The 18,379-nt window shown below is 43.8% G+C and overlaps 1 protein-coding gene across 1 annotated transcript in view; it reads right to left on the reverse strand.

Moving 5' to 3' along the window:
* Positions 1-2,971: 2,971 nt before the first annotated feature.
* Positions 2,972-18,379, reverse strand: part of LOC119842147 (glioma pathogenesis-related protein 1-like) — a 56,122-nt gene continuing 40,714 nt past the window's right edge. Inside the window, exons 5-6 of the mRNA XM_038370067.2 lie at positions 6,412-6,438; positions 2,972-6,317 (exon numbers count right to left, since the gene is read on the reverse strand). Coding sequence (XP_038225995.1) covers positions 6,163-6,317; positions 6,412-6,438 — 182 coding nt within the window. The 3' untranslated portion in view covers positions 2,972-6,162. The remainder of the gene's footprint in view (positions 6,318-6,411; positions 6,439-18,379) is intronic.

Genomic DNA, 18,379 nt, shown 5'->3' on the forward strand with positions numbered 1-18,379 from the left:
GGATGACAGGAGAGGTCCTAGAAGACTCTCTCTTCTCCTTCCCAAAGGCTTTGGCTGCAGGCTCCTTTTGGGGACTACACAGCTCCTCCCACAACACCTGCCTGGGACCTTTCCCTCAATGACGGGCTATTCAGCACCTTCTTCCTCTCACAACAACCGTCTCTTTCTACCCTCCCCCTTCCACACTTCAGATGCTCCTCAAAGTCACGCCATCACAAACTCAGCCAAGGCCCCTTTGGCTTTAGAAGCGCCTCTTGAGGGTTGCAACTTCTCAGGCCCGCAGATCCTTCTTTTCAATGTGCTGTGGCTGGACATTCAAAACACAGCCATTTCCAGGATGGAATATGTTGCTTCCGGACATTGACGCTCAGGAAGAATTCCTGTAACTCTTTTTCTGATTGATTTACCAGCTTGACTTTCCTTTACCAAGCAGAAACTAGGAACCAACTTCTGTCTCTCTTTGCAAATGGATGCTATCAGGATGAGCCACTAGGTGCGTGTCAGGAGATCCCCCACCAAAAAGCAAGGCCGTGACTTGGATTTGAGCCGAGGTTGCTGCGGCCACAGCACAGAGTACTAACCAGCATACGATCATGGCCAGCTGCCAAGTTACATAGCAGCTGAGCGGAAAATGCTCAGGTCTGCGCTTTCGGGGCAGCCACCTACCTCACCAATGGCCACAGGTATTTCTCAAGTCTCCCCATTACAGTTAAAATCATAACAAAAGGAAAAAAGACAGGAGGCCAGTCTGCTGCCTGTCCACTTTTGTCTTTTCCTTGCCCCTTGACCAGCTGCCCCCGTTTGGCTGGGTGATTGTCCTCATGCCCTTTGTCACAGTATTTCTCTTTGCCACTCTGAAACGTGCCTGATGACATGCAGATCTTGAAGCTGGGCCCAGTGGTGGAAGGCAAAGTAGAGGCTTTCACTAGGACAGGTAGGCAGAGGTGTCAATTGTCTTGCAGGAGGTGAAAATCAACATTGCAGGCTGTGAATGGAAGTTGCCATAGAAGCAGAAAATGAGGACTGTGCTGGCCAGACAAGGTATTTTTCTTCCCATTTGAAAGGTGTCATTCTCCCCACTGGGGAATTGAACCCCAGTCTCCTGTAGGGCATGCAGGGATACTCACCATTACACTAACAAGGCAGGGCCTTGTACTGCTCAGAACTCCAAGAGACCAACTATGGCCAGTTTACACCACACCACATCCCCTACCAGGCAACACCACTTCTTGCTCTCTTCTTCCTAAAGGCTTTGGCTGCAGCACAGCCCTGGGAAAAGCCCTGTCTCTCCTCACATATGGTTGCCTCTCACTTTCATCTGAAGAAGCTTTTGATATGCCCCATGCAGGTTCTGGGACTGCTAAGGAGGTGGTATTTGCTACTCACCTTCCTGAGTCTGTCCATAATCTCCCTGGAGTCCAGAGAGACTACTGAAGAACCCAGGAAGCTGAATAGCCCATACCGCTTCCTCAGCTGCTTCAGAACCTGCATGGGGCATAATAAAGCAAAAACTTCCCCCAGTATCCCGCAACCAGGAGTCCAGTGGCAGTGCCGGGGAGGCAGAGCCTTCCCTGGCCTATTATACCCACCGCCCATGGCACTGACGATGGAGAGCAGTGCCGAGAGTCCCCTGCCAGAGTGATCTTCTTCAGCACTGGGGTTGACTGATGGTGCCAGTAGTCCCAAGAAGTGGGACACAGAAGTGTCTTTTTTTGGCCCTGGAGATGTAGAACAGCGCTGAGTATCACTAATAGAAGCCAGGGCACTTCTTACTGAGGCTGAAGTACTCAGTGCTGAGTCAGAGTGACTAGGCTCCAAGGGAGGGCCAAGCGTTGCCTCCGTGAGGAGGAACCTAAGCCTGGTGCAGGGCCTGAAGTTTCTGCAGATTTTGCAGTGCTCCCACACGTGAGCTTCCCCCGGACACTTAAGGGAACTGCAATGGGGGTCATTGACAGGCGTAGGCTTGTGGCATTAAGCACATTGTTTAAACCCCTGAGACCTAGGCATGCCTCAGAGGGGCTCGCTAATCTAACTACCTAACTTAACAACCAAAACTTAACTACTACGAATAAAGTAACTATGCACAATCGAAGAATCAAACTCCACTGTGAGGAGTACTTGCGGAAAACGCATGGACAAGCTGAAGTTCCAGCGACCATCACGGGCGGTAAGAAGGAACTGAGGGGGCTGCGGGTCAGTAGGACCCTTTATATCTGCACTATATGTGTACAACTCTAGGGGCACCAGAGCCAACCCAATGGATACAACTGAGGGAAATACTTTCCAGTGATGGTGCTCAGGGCGAGCACACACATGCATTGGAATGGACATGAGCAAGCACTCTAAGAAGAACAGAAGGTTAAAACAAATTCTGAAGACAATTGAGGCTACCAGATTCAAGTTAAAGTGAGAAAAATCTGTGCTACAGCAAATTACAGTAGGGCACATATCCAGAAAAATTCAAACTATAGTTTAAATTCTACTGAAAAATGTATCAGAACTGCTTGATTCCCCACTATAACAACATGTCAAAGGAAATTCATGCATCTGTTTCCCCTTCCTTCATATTTTAATCCAAAATACAATCAACACAGGTACATTATCGAAGAGGCTCATATGGAACTGCAGCCTAATTATGGGGGTAATATTTCTAGGAGAAATCTGTTGAACAAAACGAAGCACACTGCTGATGCTTTACAAATAATTAATGCTTTAAAATACAATCAAAATCACATACACTGCAAGAGTGTCACTTTTTTCAATTACAGGTTTCAGAGAAGCAGCCGTGTTAGTCTGTATTCACAAAAAGAAAAGGAGTACTTGTGGCACCTTAGAGACTAACAAATTTATTTGAGTATGAGCTAAGGTGCCACAAGTACTCCTTTATTTTTCAATTAATTACTGCAAGTGTCATTCTTTCTTAGGTGACTACAATGGACACACAGACTATGGTAAAATAAAATGCAGTCCGTGAAGGTGAAAAGAATTTATTTGAAACAAACATGGAAATAAAGTTGTCATCTACAGCAAATAAAACATTTGTTGGCTTATATAATTTTAGATATTAACAAACATACAAATAGCGGAAAGGTTGGGATAAAAATTCAGGACTCTTAGTTCATCTCTCTTATCTTTTGAGATGGCATGTGAAGGGCTCAGAAGATGTGGAGGCCTTTTTAGGTGAGTGTCTTTGGCCATCCATCTCAAATTTTTCATGCTCACAAAGGTGCAATGCTACCTGGAGTACACATTCCCATTCTGTATGAGATTTGAACTGAACATGGAATGATTGTCACAAAATGGTACGTCTCCCATTCAGAAAAAGCTTTGTTAGCTGACAACCATGCATTGTGTAAAGCACATTAATCATATCCTAATCCCCATTTTGATAAACCTGTAGGCATCTTCCAATCTCACTCTTTATCTTCACTAACAAAGAAACAGCTAAGTTGAAAACAGCTAAAGAACAATTACATGCTAGGCTCAGCATCTGAGATGTGAAAAATAAGCTTCACGCATACAGAAAACTTTCCCACTGAAAAAGGAATTGATGGTAAAGTAATTGTCTCCTAATAGGTAGGCACCACTATCTGATAGTTAAGCAGTTGTATGACTCACATGTTTTCGTTTAGGACTTTGTAACTAGAGCTCTCCAAAAAATGCAGAGCAAACCTCAAACCCACTTAACTGTGCCTTGAGTTTAAGGTTTACAAGCCTCAAACCATGCTGGCAGAAGTCTGGCCAATATGTGCTGAAGGTGTTCACACAAACTTCGAAGACAACAGATCTCCTCCCTCCCTCCTTTGCTCTCAAACTAGTTTCTTTTGTTTTCAGAGAGACATATGAGATAATTTGAATTCTCAAATTTTGTTACAAGGGGAGCTACTAAGTGATGATGGAGTTCTCCCTGGTGGTTTGAGTAGGTATAATTGTATTATCTTCCATAACTATATTATCTTCCACAACTAGGAAATCCTATGTTGAGTAATGTTTGAATATTACTAGATTTTTGTTGTTGCTTGCAAGAAAGGTAGTGCCTTAAAGTTATGGAATAACATTAAACAGGAAGCTTAAAACTTTAAAAAGCTTTATTACAAATATAAACCATATGTATGTTAGGGATTAAGGACTTTTTTTTTTTCCTTTCTCCAAATCCAGATACCTACAATTAGGCTCTTTAAGCCATATTTAGGCACCTAAATAAGTAAACTCATTTTCAAAGGTGTGAGCATCTGAAACTCATTGAAGTCATTGGGAGTTACAGATGTTGCGCAACTTTGAATATTGGGCAACTTTTATTTAGGTCCCTAAGTATGGCTTTGCCTGCCCAATTTTAGGCACCCATTTGTGAAAAATTTTGCCCAAGTTAAAAAAATTAGCAACCCTCTTGGTAACTTTAGTTTTGAAATAGGTACATTCTAAATGTTTAGAAATGTAAAAGCATTTATGTCCAATAACTGTTTTTAAATAAGTTTTTATGAACAGATTCATTTTTACTCTGGGATACTTTATAAAATGAATCAATACAATTCTGAATATAGTATTATAGGACAAGTATAATGTTTTAGAACTACAATGGAATATATAAAGGTATTATCGGCCAACTGTTCCCTAAAATGAACATGTGGGAATGTCCTATTAACTTCATCCTGAGCTCTGGGCATGAAAACATGGCAGGATTTGACCCTGTGCTTTAAAAATACAAACAAACAAAAAACTATCAATAAAGCTTTTGAACTAATAAAGATTTCTGAGACAATACACATTTTGTAAAAAGTTACATATTTACCATGTAGACTAGAATTGCTTTAAGCAATCTCAGTGCTTGTCTACCCAAACACTTTAGATTGCAGTGAGCTGGGGTGTAAATCTATCCTGTGCTAACCTGCTGCACACTGTGTCTGTGTGGACTTTGCTGCTGTGCACTAAAAATTCTGTAGTGCACTTTAATCTATTCCCATTGCAAAGCAGAGAAGATTAAAGCACACTACAGAACTTCTAGTGTGTGGCAGCATGATCCTCATGGACATTTAGTGTGCAGCAGGCTACTGCTGGGTAGATTTACACCCCAGTTCGCTGCAAACTAAGTGTTTTTGTGTAGACAAGCCCTCACTAAATATTAGACATATTGGACCAATCTTTGCTTTAGAATTTACTACATAGCAAAAGAAAAATACTTTAACATCCCTGAGTCAATACATATGCTCTTTTCAGCAATTCAGGTTAAAATATATCTAAAAAGGATACCTTTAATGCCTTTAAAGTCTCTTGGATAAAATACAGGTACACATATTTATCAGAGGGTTTGGAATGGTTCTCAGATAAAATTCTGTATTTGTTTTACATTGAAAAACAGATAAGGTATCCATATTTAAATAACAATGGTTGTGACAGCAAACCAGGAACTACAAGAAAAGTCTAAATTGGAGCATTTTACTCACTGTATATATTTTTCCTAAGTTCAAAATAAGTTAGGAACAAATTAATTGAAGGATAATTTTTAATAGTTGAAACCTTAAAGAATAGCTACCATTTACAAATGTATCTAAATTTTCTAGAGCTATACTAGTACTATTGAATATTTATAAAATGCTTTCTTTTTATAGAAGTGATATCTGATTCTGTTCCCATTTTACTTGGAGTTTTGACTTGACTCCAGAAAAGTAGGATTAGGTCCATAACAGTATGATTCTGTAGACAGACATCTAAATTAAGCAGTCTCCACTTCAAATATTTATATAGTGGAAACTACAAATACTATAAAGTGGAAAGTTTGTTTTAATTTACTTACTGAATTTCAGATGCCAGGTGTTCCTCTTTATTTGTAAAATTTCATCATGAAAAAACCATTTACTAGATATCCCTCTGATGACTCTTGCCAGACTGTCACCTTTAACTTAAAATTTTGCCTTTTTTATTATTTTCACATCTTTAATACAATATATTTATCTATATTTATAAATACCATAAGTAAGGGCTTAGGGCAAAAATAAGTTACTCTTTATAACCCATTAAACATCCATAGCACTTTATAATATGTTTTAAATGATCAAATTCACTGTAAAAATATCAATCAAGAGAATTCTCTTAACAGGTGGGTGTGACCTATTAATCTTTTAAAGGCTTGTTGTAACTTTTCACGAAATATATATTTCAAATAGATTATTTAGATATACTCATATTTGAATAACGCTTCTGCATAAGAAAAACAATTAGAAAAGCCATTAACATCAGTGATGGTCTTAAAACCACAACAGCAATACAGGACTCATCACATACGATCCTATTCTCCCAGGGTGGATACCATCTTGTATAACCTATAAACAAGCATACAAACACAAATTCTTATTGGGCACAACATGCTTATAAAGAACTAAACTTCAAGTAATAGTGTAGAATTGTAATACATACGTATAATTTTATCACGTTTTGGATTTCCTAGGGGGGAAAAAAGAAATAAATAGTTTAATCAGCTAGGAGCAAATAGTTACTTACCATACAGTAACTGTGATTCTTTGAGATGATTCATGTGGATCTCACTCTTGCTGCACATGCTCTACATGCACAAGAATTCAGAATTAATTGACCAGCAGTGTCCATTGGTGTTGCCCTCTCCTTTGTGCTCCCCCACTCAAGGGCAGAAAGGGCATAGGGACACCAATTGCTATTTAGGTGTTTCACCACCCAGAATCCAAATGAAAGATTCCAAGCTACAGAGAAGGAGAACAGGTCATGGGATCCACATGTACAGAACATCTCAAAGAATCAGCTACTGTAAAGTAGCAATTCTTTCCTCTTTGAGAGTCTGAATGTGCGTATCCCAATCCTGGTCATGAGCTAGCAGTTAAGTTCCTATCTCCTGCTTCCTAAAGGAGTTATCTAAGGGCTTGTCTACACCGCACGGTGTCGATCTAAGATACGCAACTTCAGCTACGTGAATAGCGTAGCTGAAGTTGATGTACTTAGATCTACTGACCATGGTGTCTTCACTGCGGTAAGTCGACAGCTGACGCTCTCCTGTCAACTCTGCTTGCGCTCCTCATTCTGGTGGAGTACCGGAGTCAACGGGAGAGCGCTCGGCGGTCTATTTTATCACATTTTTACGAGATACGATAAATCGACCCCCGCTGGATCGATCGCTGCCCGCTGATCCATTGGGTAGTGCAGACAAGCCCTAAATAATGACTGCAGTATAATCCAACCAAATTTGGCATCACATCTGACACCAGACATCAATGAATAGTGGCTGGTGAATATATGAACTTAGCTCCAAGTAGTTGTCCAACAGATCTCAGCTATGGGAGCACTACTAAGATAAGCTGCTGAGGTTGCCTGTGCTCTGGTAGAATGATATCTAACATGAGACAGAGAAGTCAACTTGCTAATGTTACAGGCTGTTCTAATAAAGTTTGATAATTATTTCAAAAATCTTTGAGATGAGAGTTCTTCCTTTAGATTTGCTTCCATGTGCCACAAATAATCTTGTTGATTTGCGAACGAGTTTTTTGTGTGTAGGTAATAGCTCCCTTTACATCTACGGTGTGTAATCTTGTCTCACCTGGAGATGAATGAGGTTTTAGAAAGAACACTGGTAAACATATCTAACGGTTGGTCTGAAAGTCTGAGACTACTTTTGGAATAAATTTGGGTACTTCTTGTCAATACTGTAGATACTGATGTGAGAGATGGTATCATAATCATCCGTACTGACAGCTATTCAGAAGAGAATGGTTTTGGGACTGATGTTGAGGGTGGTACTGGTTTTGCTACAGAGTCATCTAGAATAACAACTCTGGATTCCTCTTGGCCAGTACCAGAGATGAGAAGCGATGCTCCTTTCTCCCACAGACAGCAGTGGTAACTGACTCCTCTGAGGTGTCTGAGCCCTGGTCTACACTACGAGTTTAGGTCGAATTTAGCAGCATTGGGTCAATTTAACCCTGCACCCGTCCACATGACCAAGCCTGTTTTGTCGACTTAAAGGGCTCTTAAAATCGATTTCTGTACTCCTCCCCGGCGAGGGGTTTAGTGCTAAAATCTACCTCGCTTGGTCGAATTTGGGGTAGCGTGGACGCAATTCAACGGCATGAGCCTCCAGGAGCTATCCCACAGTGCTCCATTGTGACTACTCTGGACAGCACTCTCAACTCAGATTCACTGGCCAGGTAGACAGAAAAAGCCCCAGGAACTTTTAAATTTCATTTCTTGTTTGGCCAGCATGGAGAGCTGATCAGCACAGGTGACCATGCAGAGCTCATTAGCACAGGTGACCATGGAGTCCCAGAATTGCAAAAGAGCTCCAGCATGGACTGAATGGGAGGTACTGGATCTGATCGCTGTCTGGGGAGAAGAATCTATGCAGGCAGAACTCCGTTCCAAAAGTCGAAATGCCAATATATTTGCCGAAATCTCCAAGGGCATGATGGACAGAGCCTACAACAGGGACACACAGCTTCCTGGCACAGCGGAAAGGAGCATGCACCCACGTTTGTTGCTATAGAACATTGCTATTGCGTTGTCCATCAGGACTTATACACACTGTCTCGTTAAGTATGCCCAGAAGGTCTGGCATGCTAAGCACACCGCTCTCACCTCTCAGGCGGACCTCTGCACATCAACATCAGAGACCAGACACCTTGAGTCCTGTGGTCTCCTAGATATGCTCCCCAGCCCAAGTCTGATGCATCCATCACTAGAGAAAAAGATGGTTATGAACTGACTATGGGGACCCCTGAGCATACCCTCTGAGGGTTGAGCTACCACAGGAGGGAGTTGAGGACCGGGCGAGGCAGGGTCACTATCCTGTCCACGCTGTCCCGGGCTGGGTGATACGCTGACGCGAGCCACGACTGAAGAGGTCAAAGCCTGAGTCTGACGTACTATACCACATAGGTACAGGCAGCCATGTGTCCCAGAAGCTTCAGGCAGTTTCTTGCTGTGGTGGTGAGAAACTGTCTGAGGCCTCGAATGATGTTGGCCAGGGCCTGAAACCAAGCTTCTAGCAGATATGCCCTGGCTTGGGTTGAGTCCTGTACTGCCCCTATAAATGCTATCCTCTAGATGGGACAGAATCAATTTTGCTTCGTTTAGAAGGAGACCCAGGCTGTTGAAGGTGGCTCTGATGAATCTGACATGAGGTTCCACTTGGGTCCTGGAGCAGCCCTTGATCAGCCAGTCGTTGAGGTACGGAAACACCTGTACCTGGTGCCTACGCAGGAATGTGGCGATGACTGCCATGCACTTGGTGAAGACTCGAGGTACTGCTGACAGGTCGAATGGAAGGACTGTGAATTGGTAGTGGGTATTGTTCACTGCAAACCTGAGGTACTTTCTGTGGGGCTGAGTGATTGCAAAACAAAAATATGCATCCTTCCAAGTCGAGGGCAGCATACCAGTTTGCTGGATCCAGTGAGGGGATGATGGAGGCCAAAGAGACCTTGCGGAACTTGAATTTCTTCATGAACTTGTTGAGTTATCACAGATCCAAGATGGGCCTGAGGCTGCCTTTGGCTTTCAGTATTAGGAAATACCAGGAATAGAAGCCCTTATCGTTCTGCTCCTGAGGAACCTCTTCCACTGCCCCTAGCAATAGGAGTGAGTGCACCTCCTGTATAAGGAGTTTCTCATGAGAGGGGTCCCTGAAGAGGGACGGGGAAGGGAGCTGGAAGGGCAGGAGGGCACAGAATTGGATGTAGTATCCCCTCTCTACCCTGTGGAGCACCCAGTGGTCTGAAATAATATGGGACTGTGCTTGATAGAAAGAGATAGTCAGGACGAAAAGGTAAGGTGTGGTGGATCCAGATCTTGCTCTGGTACGTTGTCCTTGACTGCACCTTCACAAGGCCAGTTTGACCCCTGAACATTGCTTGGATTGTCCCAGGCCTTGGCCAGAGGTTGACAAGACCTTCTCCTGTCACTCTGATTTCTCCTTCTGGAGCCATCTTGGTGGTTCTGATGATCAAACCGCTGAGGAGGCTGCGGATGGAAGTGTCTCTGCTGCGTTGAAGGTGTATAGAGGCCCAGGGACCTGTGGGTGGCTCTGGAGTCTTTAAGGCTGTTTAGCCTTTTGTCAGTCTTCTCTGAGAAGAGAGTCTCACACTTGAAAGGCAAGTCCTGAATGGTTTGCTGTACCTTGGAGGGGAGGCCAGAAACCTGGAGCCATGAGCCCCTTCTCATAGACACTCCTGTGGCCATAACCCTTGTGGCCACATCTGCCCTGTCAAGTGCCGCCTGAAGGGATGCCCTTGAGATCAGTCTCCCTTCCTCAACCAATGCTGAAAACTCAGCACAGAAGTCCGAGGGGAGCAACTCCGTGAATTAAGAATTTCTGATGACTATGACCTGCTGGTTGGATATTTGGAGTTGTAATCCCCAATGGAGTAAACCTTTCGTCCGAAGAGATCTAATTTTTTGCATCCCTGTTCTTGGGGGAAGGGCCTTGGAAGCCTTGCCTCTCCCACTGATTAGCAGCATCCACCACCAGAAAATCAGGCTGGGGGTGGGAAAAGAGATGTTTGTAGCCCTTGGAGGGCACAAAGTATCGGCGCTCATTATGCTTTGCAGTAGGTGGCAGTGAGGCCGGGGTCTGCCACAAGGTCTTATTCATATTCTTAATTGTTTTGATTAATGGCAAGGCGATATGGGAAGCGCCAGAGGGGGCCAGGATGTTGACCATAGGGTCTGCATCGTCTACAACTTCCTCCACCTTAATGCCCAACCCCTGCAACCCAGCACAACAGCTGTTGCAACACCCTGGAGTCTTCCAGAGCTGGGGTTACTGAAGTGCCCGCCAGGGCCTGATCAGGTGAGGAGGGGGAAGAGGCCAGCAGGGGAGGTGGTTGCTCCCTACCATCCCCACCTGAGGGATCTCATGAACCTTGGGGGGACTGCTATAGGCCTGCCTGGTCCCCGTGCTGCGAGAGGCGTGGTGGCTGGTACCGGTATTGGGCCCCACACCAGTGCTGCTGTTGTACATGCACTGGGATTGTTGTAGGTGCCATTGCAGCCAGCGCCAATAACGGAAGCAATGCCAGTGCTGTCGTTGGTGCCAAAGGCACATCGTACACCAAAGCCGCAGTCTGGGTTGCTGACGCCTCCGGTGCTGAAGGTGTGGTCGAGGTGGGCGCCGTGGGTCAGTGTCGATACCGAGGATGGCACCGCAGCTGTTGGCGTTGGTGCCATTGCTGATTGTGGCAGAACGAATGTCGCGGACGCCACTGATGCTACTCCTGAGCGGGACTCATGCTTCCGACCCTGGGCTTGATGAAAGGCCCACTGAGTCCAAAAGGGCCACTGCGACAGATTTTGCCAATAAGGGGGCCACAGTATCGGTTATCCTATGGTGCCAAGAGGTGGATCTTCTTCTCCTACTATCGTTGGAGCGGTATGAGTCTGACTTGGAATAGGAGGATCAGGGTGGCGCAGCTCCTTTCAATGTAGAACGTCAAGAACCAGGGGACTGACTGTGCTGCTTTGATGGAGGCGCTGGCATGGAGGGGTGCCGAGGTGATGGGGAACGACATGCCATCATCACCAGCTTTCCCTTAGACTGTTCAGGGTGCCAGGATGGAGCCTGCGGTACTGGCACGTCCTCCTATCTCGGTGGTGAGAACAGTGCCATGAGTCTGAGCAGGTCCTGCGCAGCTACAAAAGCCTCTGGGGTGGACAGGAGTGGCAGTGACAGGAGTGGCAGGTGCTCTGATGGGTTCGGTGAGCAAGACGGGTCCGGACTCAACTGCCTCACCTGGGCAGGAGTCAATGTGGCCCCATTCTGAGCCTTGGAGCTGTGGCCCAACTGAGGTGCCACTGGTGGCTGGTCCCTGGGTCTAACTACCCCCATAACTGAAATTTATAGAACTACTACTAGACTATACTAACTTATTAAACTGGAAACTAACTATGTATAGCGTAAGTAAAGAACTGCTGAGCCACTTGCCAAAGTAAGAGCAAGGGGAAGTACCAGCTACTGGCACTGGCGCTAAGAAGGAACTGAGGGGGTGGCAGATCGGCCAGGCTCTATATTGAGCACCATGAAGGTGTGACTCCAGGGGGCACCTAAGCCAGCCCATAGATGCTGCTAATGGAAAAATTATCCGGCTACTGTGCACGTGCACATACACACACTTGATTGGAATTGACACTCGAAGAAGTACTGTAGCTAACGTGTTTCAAGCTGGTCACTTAAAAATTCAGATTCAAAGGATTAGTGACTGATTCTGAAAATAAAGCTAATCTGATATCTTTCTGTCCCCTGAGCAAAGGAAGACAGAAGGCATAAGATTTTGGAAGTGAATCACTGCCTAAATAAGTGATGTAGCATGGAGGGCTTGGGTTTTATGGAGCACTAATCCATCTTCCATAGGGAGAAGGGGTTATATAGGTTGGATGGCTTCTACCTCAGTAGAAAGGAGACCAATCTCCTTGGAGATAGGCTGACTAGAGTAGTTAGGAGGGTGTTAAATTAATAGCAACAGGGGAGGGTAAAAAAAAAAAGAGGGAAAATATGAGAACTCAGCACAAAATCGAGATGTTGAGAACAAAATTAACCAAGGAACCAAAGAACATCAAGAAATTCTTTAACTGCATATACACTAATGCTAGAAGCTTGGGTAACACACAAGAGGAATTGGAATTGCTAATTTATTAGCATCAATTTAATCTAGTTGGTACTACTGAAACCTGTTAGAATGAGTCCACAATTGGAATGTTAAAAATCAATGGTTTTAACTTATTTATGAAGGATCACATGGCAAAAGGGGAAGAGGAGTGGCACTTTGTCAAAAAGGCATTACCTGTCTAAGTCACTGATAGCTTGAAAGAAAATGTTTTTGAATCATGGATCAATGTCTTAACAGATAAAGCACAAGATGAGATACTAGTCAGTGTCTGCTACAGACCACCAAATCACACTAGGGAACAAGATAACTGCCTCCTTACGCACCCTCTATAATGTGTAGGTGGGGGTGGGGGGCAAAAAACCAACATAATATTAGGTGATCATGTGAGAATTTCAACTTGAGTGACACACACTGGAGGTCTTATTCTGCCAGTACTAAAGCATCCTTAGAATTTCTAAACATTATAGATGACAATTTTCTAACTCAAAAAATGTTGCAACAAACACAAGGGAATTCTATATTAGATATTGTCCTAACTGATAAAGAGGAACTGACTACAAAACTAAAAGTTAGTGTCAGCTTAGATACAAGTGACAATCACTTGACCATATCTACAATGTGCATGCAAAATAAAGTCCAGACCAGTAATAATATATATATATACATACACATACATACACACACACACACACACACACGGTGCTTTTAATAGATCTACTTTCACAAAGCTGAAAACAATTATGAGCCACTTCAACAGAGAAAGAATTTAATCAGAAATATGTGATATTTGGGAACCATTTAAGAACACCGTACTAGATACTGCAGTGCCACAACTGAGGAAGAAGACTGCTAATTTTAAAAAAAAACAACCCTGGTTGAGAGGGGACGTGAAGGCAGCTGTAAACAATAAATATATAATTAACAGAATAATGGGGAAATTAATAATAATTAATATAAATCAGAAGTTAGGAATTTTAGAAAGTTAAGGGAACCCAAGGGATGTACAGAGAACTCTCTGGACCGCACAGTTAAGGACAATAATATATGAGGAACAAAAAGAATCCTGACAATAGTATTGGTCAATTACTAGGCAGAAGAGGTAGAATTATCAATAATAATGAAGAAATAGCAGAAGTGTTCAATTAATATTTATTCTTTATTTGGGGAAAAAAGATAGTGTTATCACCATATGATGAGACTGTCTTTCCATTCCACTAATGTCTTTGGGGTGTTAAACAGAAGCTACTAAACATTTTTTAAATCAGCAAGTCCAGATAACTTGCATCCAAGAGTTTTAAAAGAGCTGATAAAGGAGTCTGCTGGACCATTCATGTTTATTTTCAATAAGTCTTGGAACACTGGGGAAGTTCCAGAAGACTAGAAGAAAGCTAATGTGCCAATTTTTTAAAAAGATTAAACTGGGTGACGTGGGTAATTATAGGCGTGTGAGCCTGACACCGATCCTGGCAAGATAAAGGAGCAGCTGATATGGTACTTGATTAATAAAGAACTCGAGGGTAATGTAATTAATGCAAAACAACATGGCTTATGGAAAACAGAGCCTGTTAAACTAACTTGATTTTTTAATGAAATTACACAGTTGGTTGATAAAGATAATAAATACTTAAATAATAATAATAGTTTGATATACTATATGTAGACTTCTGTAAAGCCTTTGACTTGGTACCACATGACATTTTGATTTAAAAATTTTATATAGTTCTAGGTTAACATGACGCACATTAAATGGATTAAAAACTGGCCAAGTGATAGGTCTCAAAATGTAATTGTAAATGGGGACTCAACATTGAGCAGATGTGTTCCCAGCAGGCTCCTGCTGTTCTTCACCCTACCTTATTTAACATTGTGATGGGTGCCTACCCCACAACAGGCCTGAGTAGAAAGAAAGGGCCAATTAAGCCTGCAACAGGCTGCACCTGGGGGAGAGTCAGGGCTGATAAGCTTTTAATTGATGAGGAAGTGCAGCTGGGCAATGGTTAGGCTGAGCTGTGATAAAACCAGGAAGTGGAGCATAAGAAGGGGGTTGCAGCAGAAAAGATCTGCAGTCAGTCTCTGGGCTTAAAGAGGAAACCTGGGGGACAATAAAAGCCCTGGGACCCTGGCCCTGAGAGAAGGGTGGAGAAGGCACCTGATCAAGGCTAAATAGAAAGCAGCCCAGGGAAACAGCAATGATGTTTGGGACAGTACAGCTTTTGGCTGTGGGTTGTAGTGTCCCTGGCTGGAATCCAGAGTAATGGCTAGGCAGAGGTTTCCATAACAACCACTGGAGAAATGGCACTGACTGGGCAGTGGTGTTTAAGCCTGCCTGAGATGGTTTGTCCAGTAGGACTTTGATACCCCAGAGGGGGAGGGTTATAGTGACCTAGCTGCAGGGCCAAGCGCTGAGGAGAGAGCACCCTGAGCAAGGGAGAGGAAATAATTTCACTCCAGAAAGAGTGAGTGTGAGACAATGGGGCAAGAAACTGAAGGTGAGGAAGTTAGACTAGTAGTATGCTAATCCCAAGGTGGCGCCACAGTGGTCAGCAGCAAACTCCAGGCCAAAGCCTTTATCAATGACCTGGCAGAAAACATAAAATCATCACTGAGGAAGTTTGCAGATGACACAAGATTTGGGGGCATGGTAAGCAATGAAGAGGACAAGTTACTGATTCAGAGCAATCTGTATCGCTTGATACATACTGTTTGCTTGTATCCAGTTTATGTTAATATTGCTAAATGTTAATGTACACATCTGAGAACACAGAATATAGGCCATACTTACACAAAGGGGGACTCTATTCTGGGAAGTAGTGACTGACAAAGATTTGGAGGTCATGGTGGATAAATAGCTGAACGTGAACTCCTAGTGTGATGCTGTGGCCAAAAGAGCTAGTACGATCTTAGGATGCATAAACAGGGAAATCTTGAATAGGAGTAGAGAGTTTATTGTATTTCTATATTTGACACTGGTGCAACTGCTACTGAAATACTGTGTCCGGTTCTGATGCCCACAATTCAAGAAGGATGTTGATAAAGTGAGAGAGTTCAGAGAAAAGCCACAAGAATGATGAAAGGATTAGAAAACAGGCCTTGTAGCTCGAGTCTATCAATCTATTTAGCATAACAAAGAGAAGGCTAACAGGTGACTTGATTACAGTCTATAAGGATCTACATAGAAAACAAATATTTAATGATGTTCTCTTCTGGATTAAAGAGACGGGTATAACATGATCCAATGGCTGGAAGTTGAAACTAAACAAATTTTAGACTGGAAATAAGGTAAATTTTAAACAGTGAGAATAATTGACCATTGGATGGATTCTCCCTCACTGATAATTTTCAAATCAAGAAGGGGGGAGTTTCCTAAAAGATATTCTCTAGAAATTATGTTGGGGAAGTTTTCCTGCCTGTGCTATTAGGAAGGTAATATTGGATGATTACAATGGTTCCTTCTGGCCTTAGACTATGAATCTATATGTAACTTAAGCAAGGCAATAAGCAATTGTCAAAGAGAACCCAGGCCTTTCCTAGTGCCCAGTCTTGATTACAGTCTGTACCTCTCAACTGAAACTGAAAATAAGTGTCCTAACTAGAGCTCGGTAAATAACTAGTTTGGCTCACTGGCAATTCTGAAAAATAAGATACAAAAGTATGTTTGGGTTGAATGGAACATTTTGGTTTAGGTATTTAAGAAAGGCAAAGGAAATGACTGGATAGATTCACAAAACATCCTTAACCTTTAGCTCAGTGGTGAGGGTACTCACATGGGAGGGGAAAAACTCAGGTTCAAATCCCCTCTTGGGAGTAAGCTTAAACCCAGATGTGTCCCCCAACTCCCAGGTGAGCACCCTAATCACCAGGCTATAGGGTATTCTGGATGGGTTGTTTTTTCAATCACTCCTGTTGAGGATGTTCCACTCTGTATAAATCCTTAAATATTTAGTGGAGTAGGGACTAGAACAGCGGTCGGCAAACTTCGGCACACGGTCCATCAGGTTAATCCATTGGCAGGCTGCAAGACATTTTGTTTAAGTTGACCGTCTGCAGGCATGGCCACCTGCAGCTCCCAGTGGCTGTGGTTTGCCGTTCCTGGTCAATGGGAGCTGTAGGAAGCGGCACGGGCCGCAGGGATGTGCAGGCTGCCGCCGCTTCCTGCAGCTCCTATTGGCTGGAAACGGTGAACTGCAGCCATTGGGAGCTGCGGGATTCCGTACCTGCGGATGGTCAACATAAACAAAATGTCTCGCAGCCCACCAGCGGATAACCCTGATGGGCCATGTGCTGAAGGTTGCTGACCCTTGGACTAGAACTTGGGTGGTGATTGGAGCACTCACTGAAGTGGGGGGAGAAGAGACCTGGGTTCAAATCCCTGCTCCAGTGTAGGGACTCAAACCTAGGCTTCCCAAGAGGAATGCCCTAACCACTGTGCTAAAGGTTACTCGGGGAGGGGTGGTGGCAGGACTACATAGAGCTTTGTATGAGGCCTGGGGAAAAATCTGAAACTGAGGGTCACCCCCTTCCAAGGGTGGAAAAAACCCCTAAAGGGAGGCCTCAGGGTGGGGTGGAGGGTTGGAGAGTGAGTCTGCCCTGCATTCACCCTGCAGCAATGGCTCCTGTCCCACAGGGACAAGCCTGGCTCCCCACACCAGGCATTGAGGCCTGGCACACAGGGTCACAAGCACCCCTGAAGTTTAGCACTGACTGGCACTGCAACTCTGTGCACCAGATCGCAACACCACGCACTCAAAGGGCTTGAGAACCTTCTGGAATAGAGAACTAGGACAAACTGCTCCTTTTGCTCCTGGACAGTGGGGGGGCACCACCCCCTCCACCAATGATTTTTGTACTTAAATTCCTTTGTGAGTCTAGCTGTTTCATTAATGTCAAAATAGTTCATTTTAACAATTTTCAAAATTTCTTTCTTTTGGTCAAAATAACTACTGAAATCAACACCAATTCACAAAATGCTTCAGTCAACCCGAATCTGCATTTTCTTGGTTGAAAAAGAAAATGTAGCCAAAAATGTTGCCAAGCTCAAGTCCTCAATTTATTTTGACATCTATGCAGCATCGGGAAGCCTCTAGTTTGTGGCCTTTAGCATTGTCATTCTTTTGCATATTTGTAAGAGCTTTTTGAAATAAGATATATTCTAACCTAATTGCCTTCTATGATGAGATAACTGGCTCTGTAGATGAGGGGAAAGTGTGCACATGCTATTCCTTGACTTTAGCAAAAGCTTTTGATACGGTCTCCCACAGTATTCTTGCCAGCGAGTTAAAGTATGGGCTGGATGAATGGACTATAAAGTGGATAGAAAGCTGGCTAGATCATTGGGCTCAACAAGTAGTGAACAATGGCTCCATGTCTAGTGCTATCAAGCAGAGTGCCCCAAAGGTTTGTCCTGGGGCAAGTTTTTTGTTCAATATCTTCACTAATAATCTGGAGGATGGCATGGATTGTACCCTCAGCAAGTTTGCAGATAACACTAAATTGGGAGGAGTGGCAGATACTCTGGAGGGTAGGGATGGGGTACAAAGGGACCTAGACAAATTAGAGGATTGGGCCAAAAGAAATCTGAGGTTCAACAAGGACAAGTGCAGAGTCCTGCACTTAGGAAGGAAGACTCCCATGCACCGCTACAGGCTGGAGACCGACTGGCTAGACAGCAGTTCTGCAGAAAAGAACCTAGGGGTTATAGTGGACGAAAAGCTGGATTATGAGTCAACAGTGTGCCCTTGTTGCCAAGAAGGCTAACATCGTTT

Source organism: Dermochelys coriacea, chromosome 1 (genome assembly GCF_009764565.3).
Source record: "Dermochelys coriacea isolate rDerCor1 chromosome 1, rDerCor1.pri.v4, whole genome shotgun sequence".
Lineage (NCBI taxonomy): Eukaryota > Metazoa > Chordata > Testudines > Dermochelyidae > Dermochelys > Dermochelys coriacea.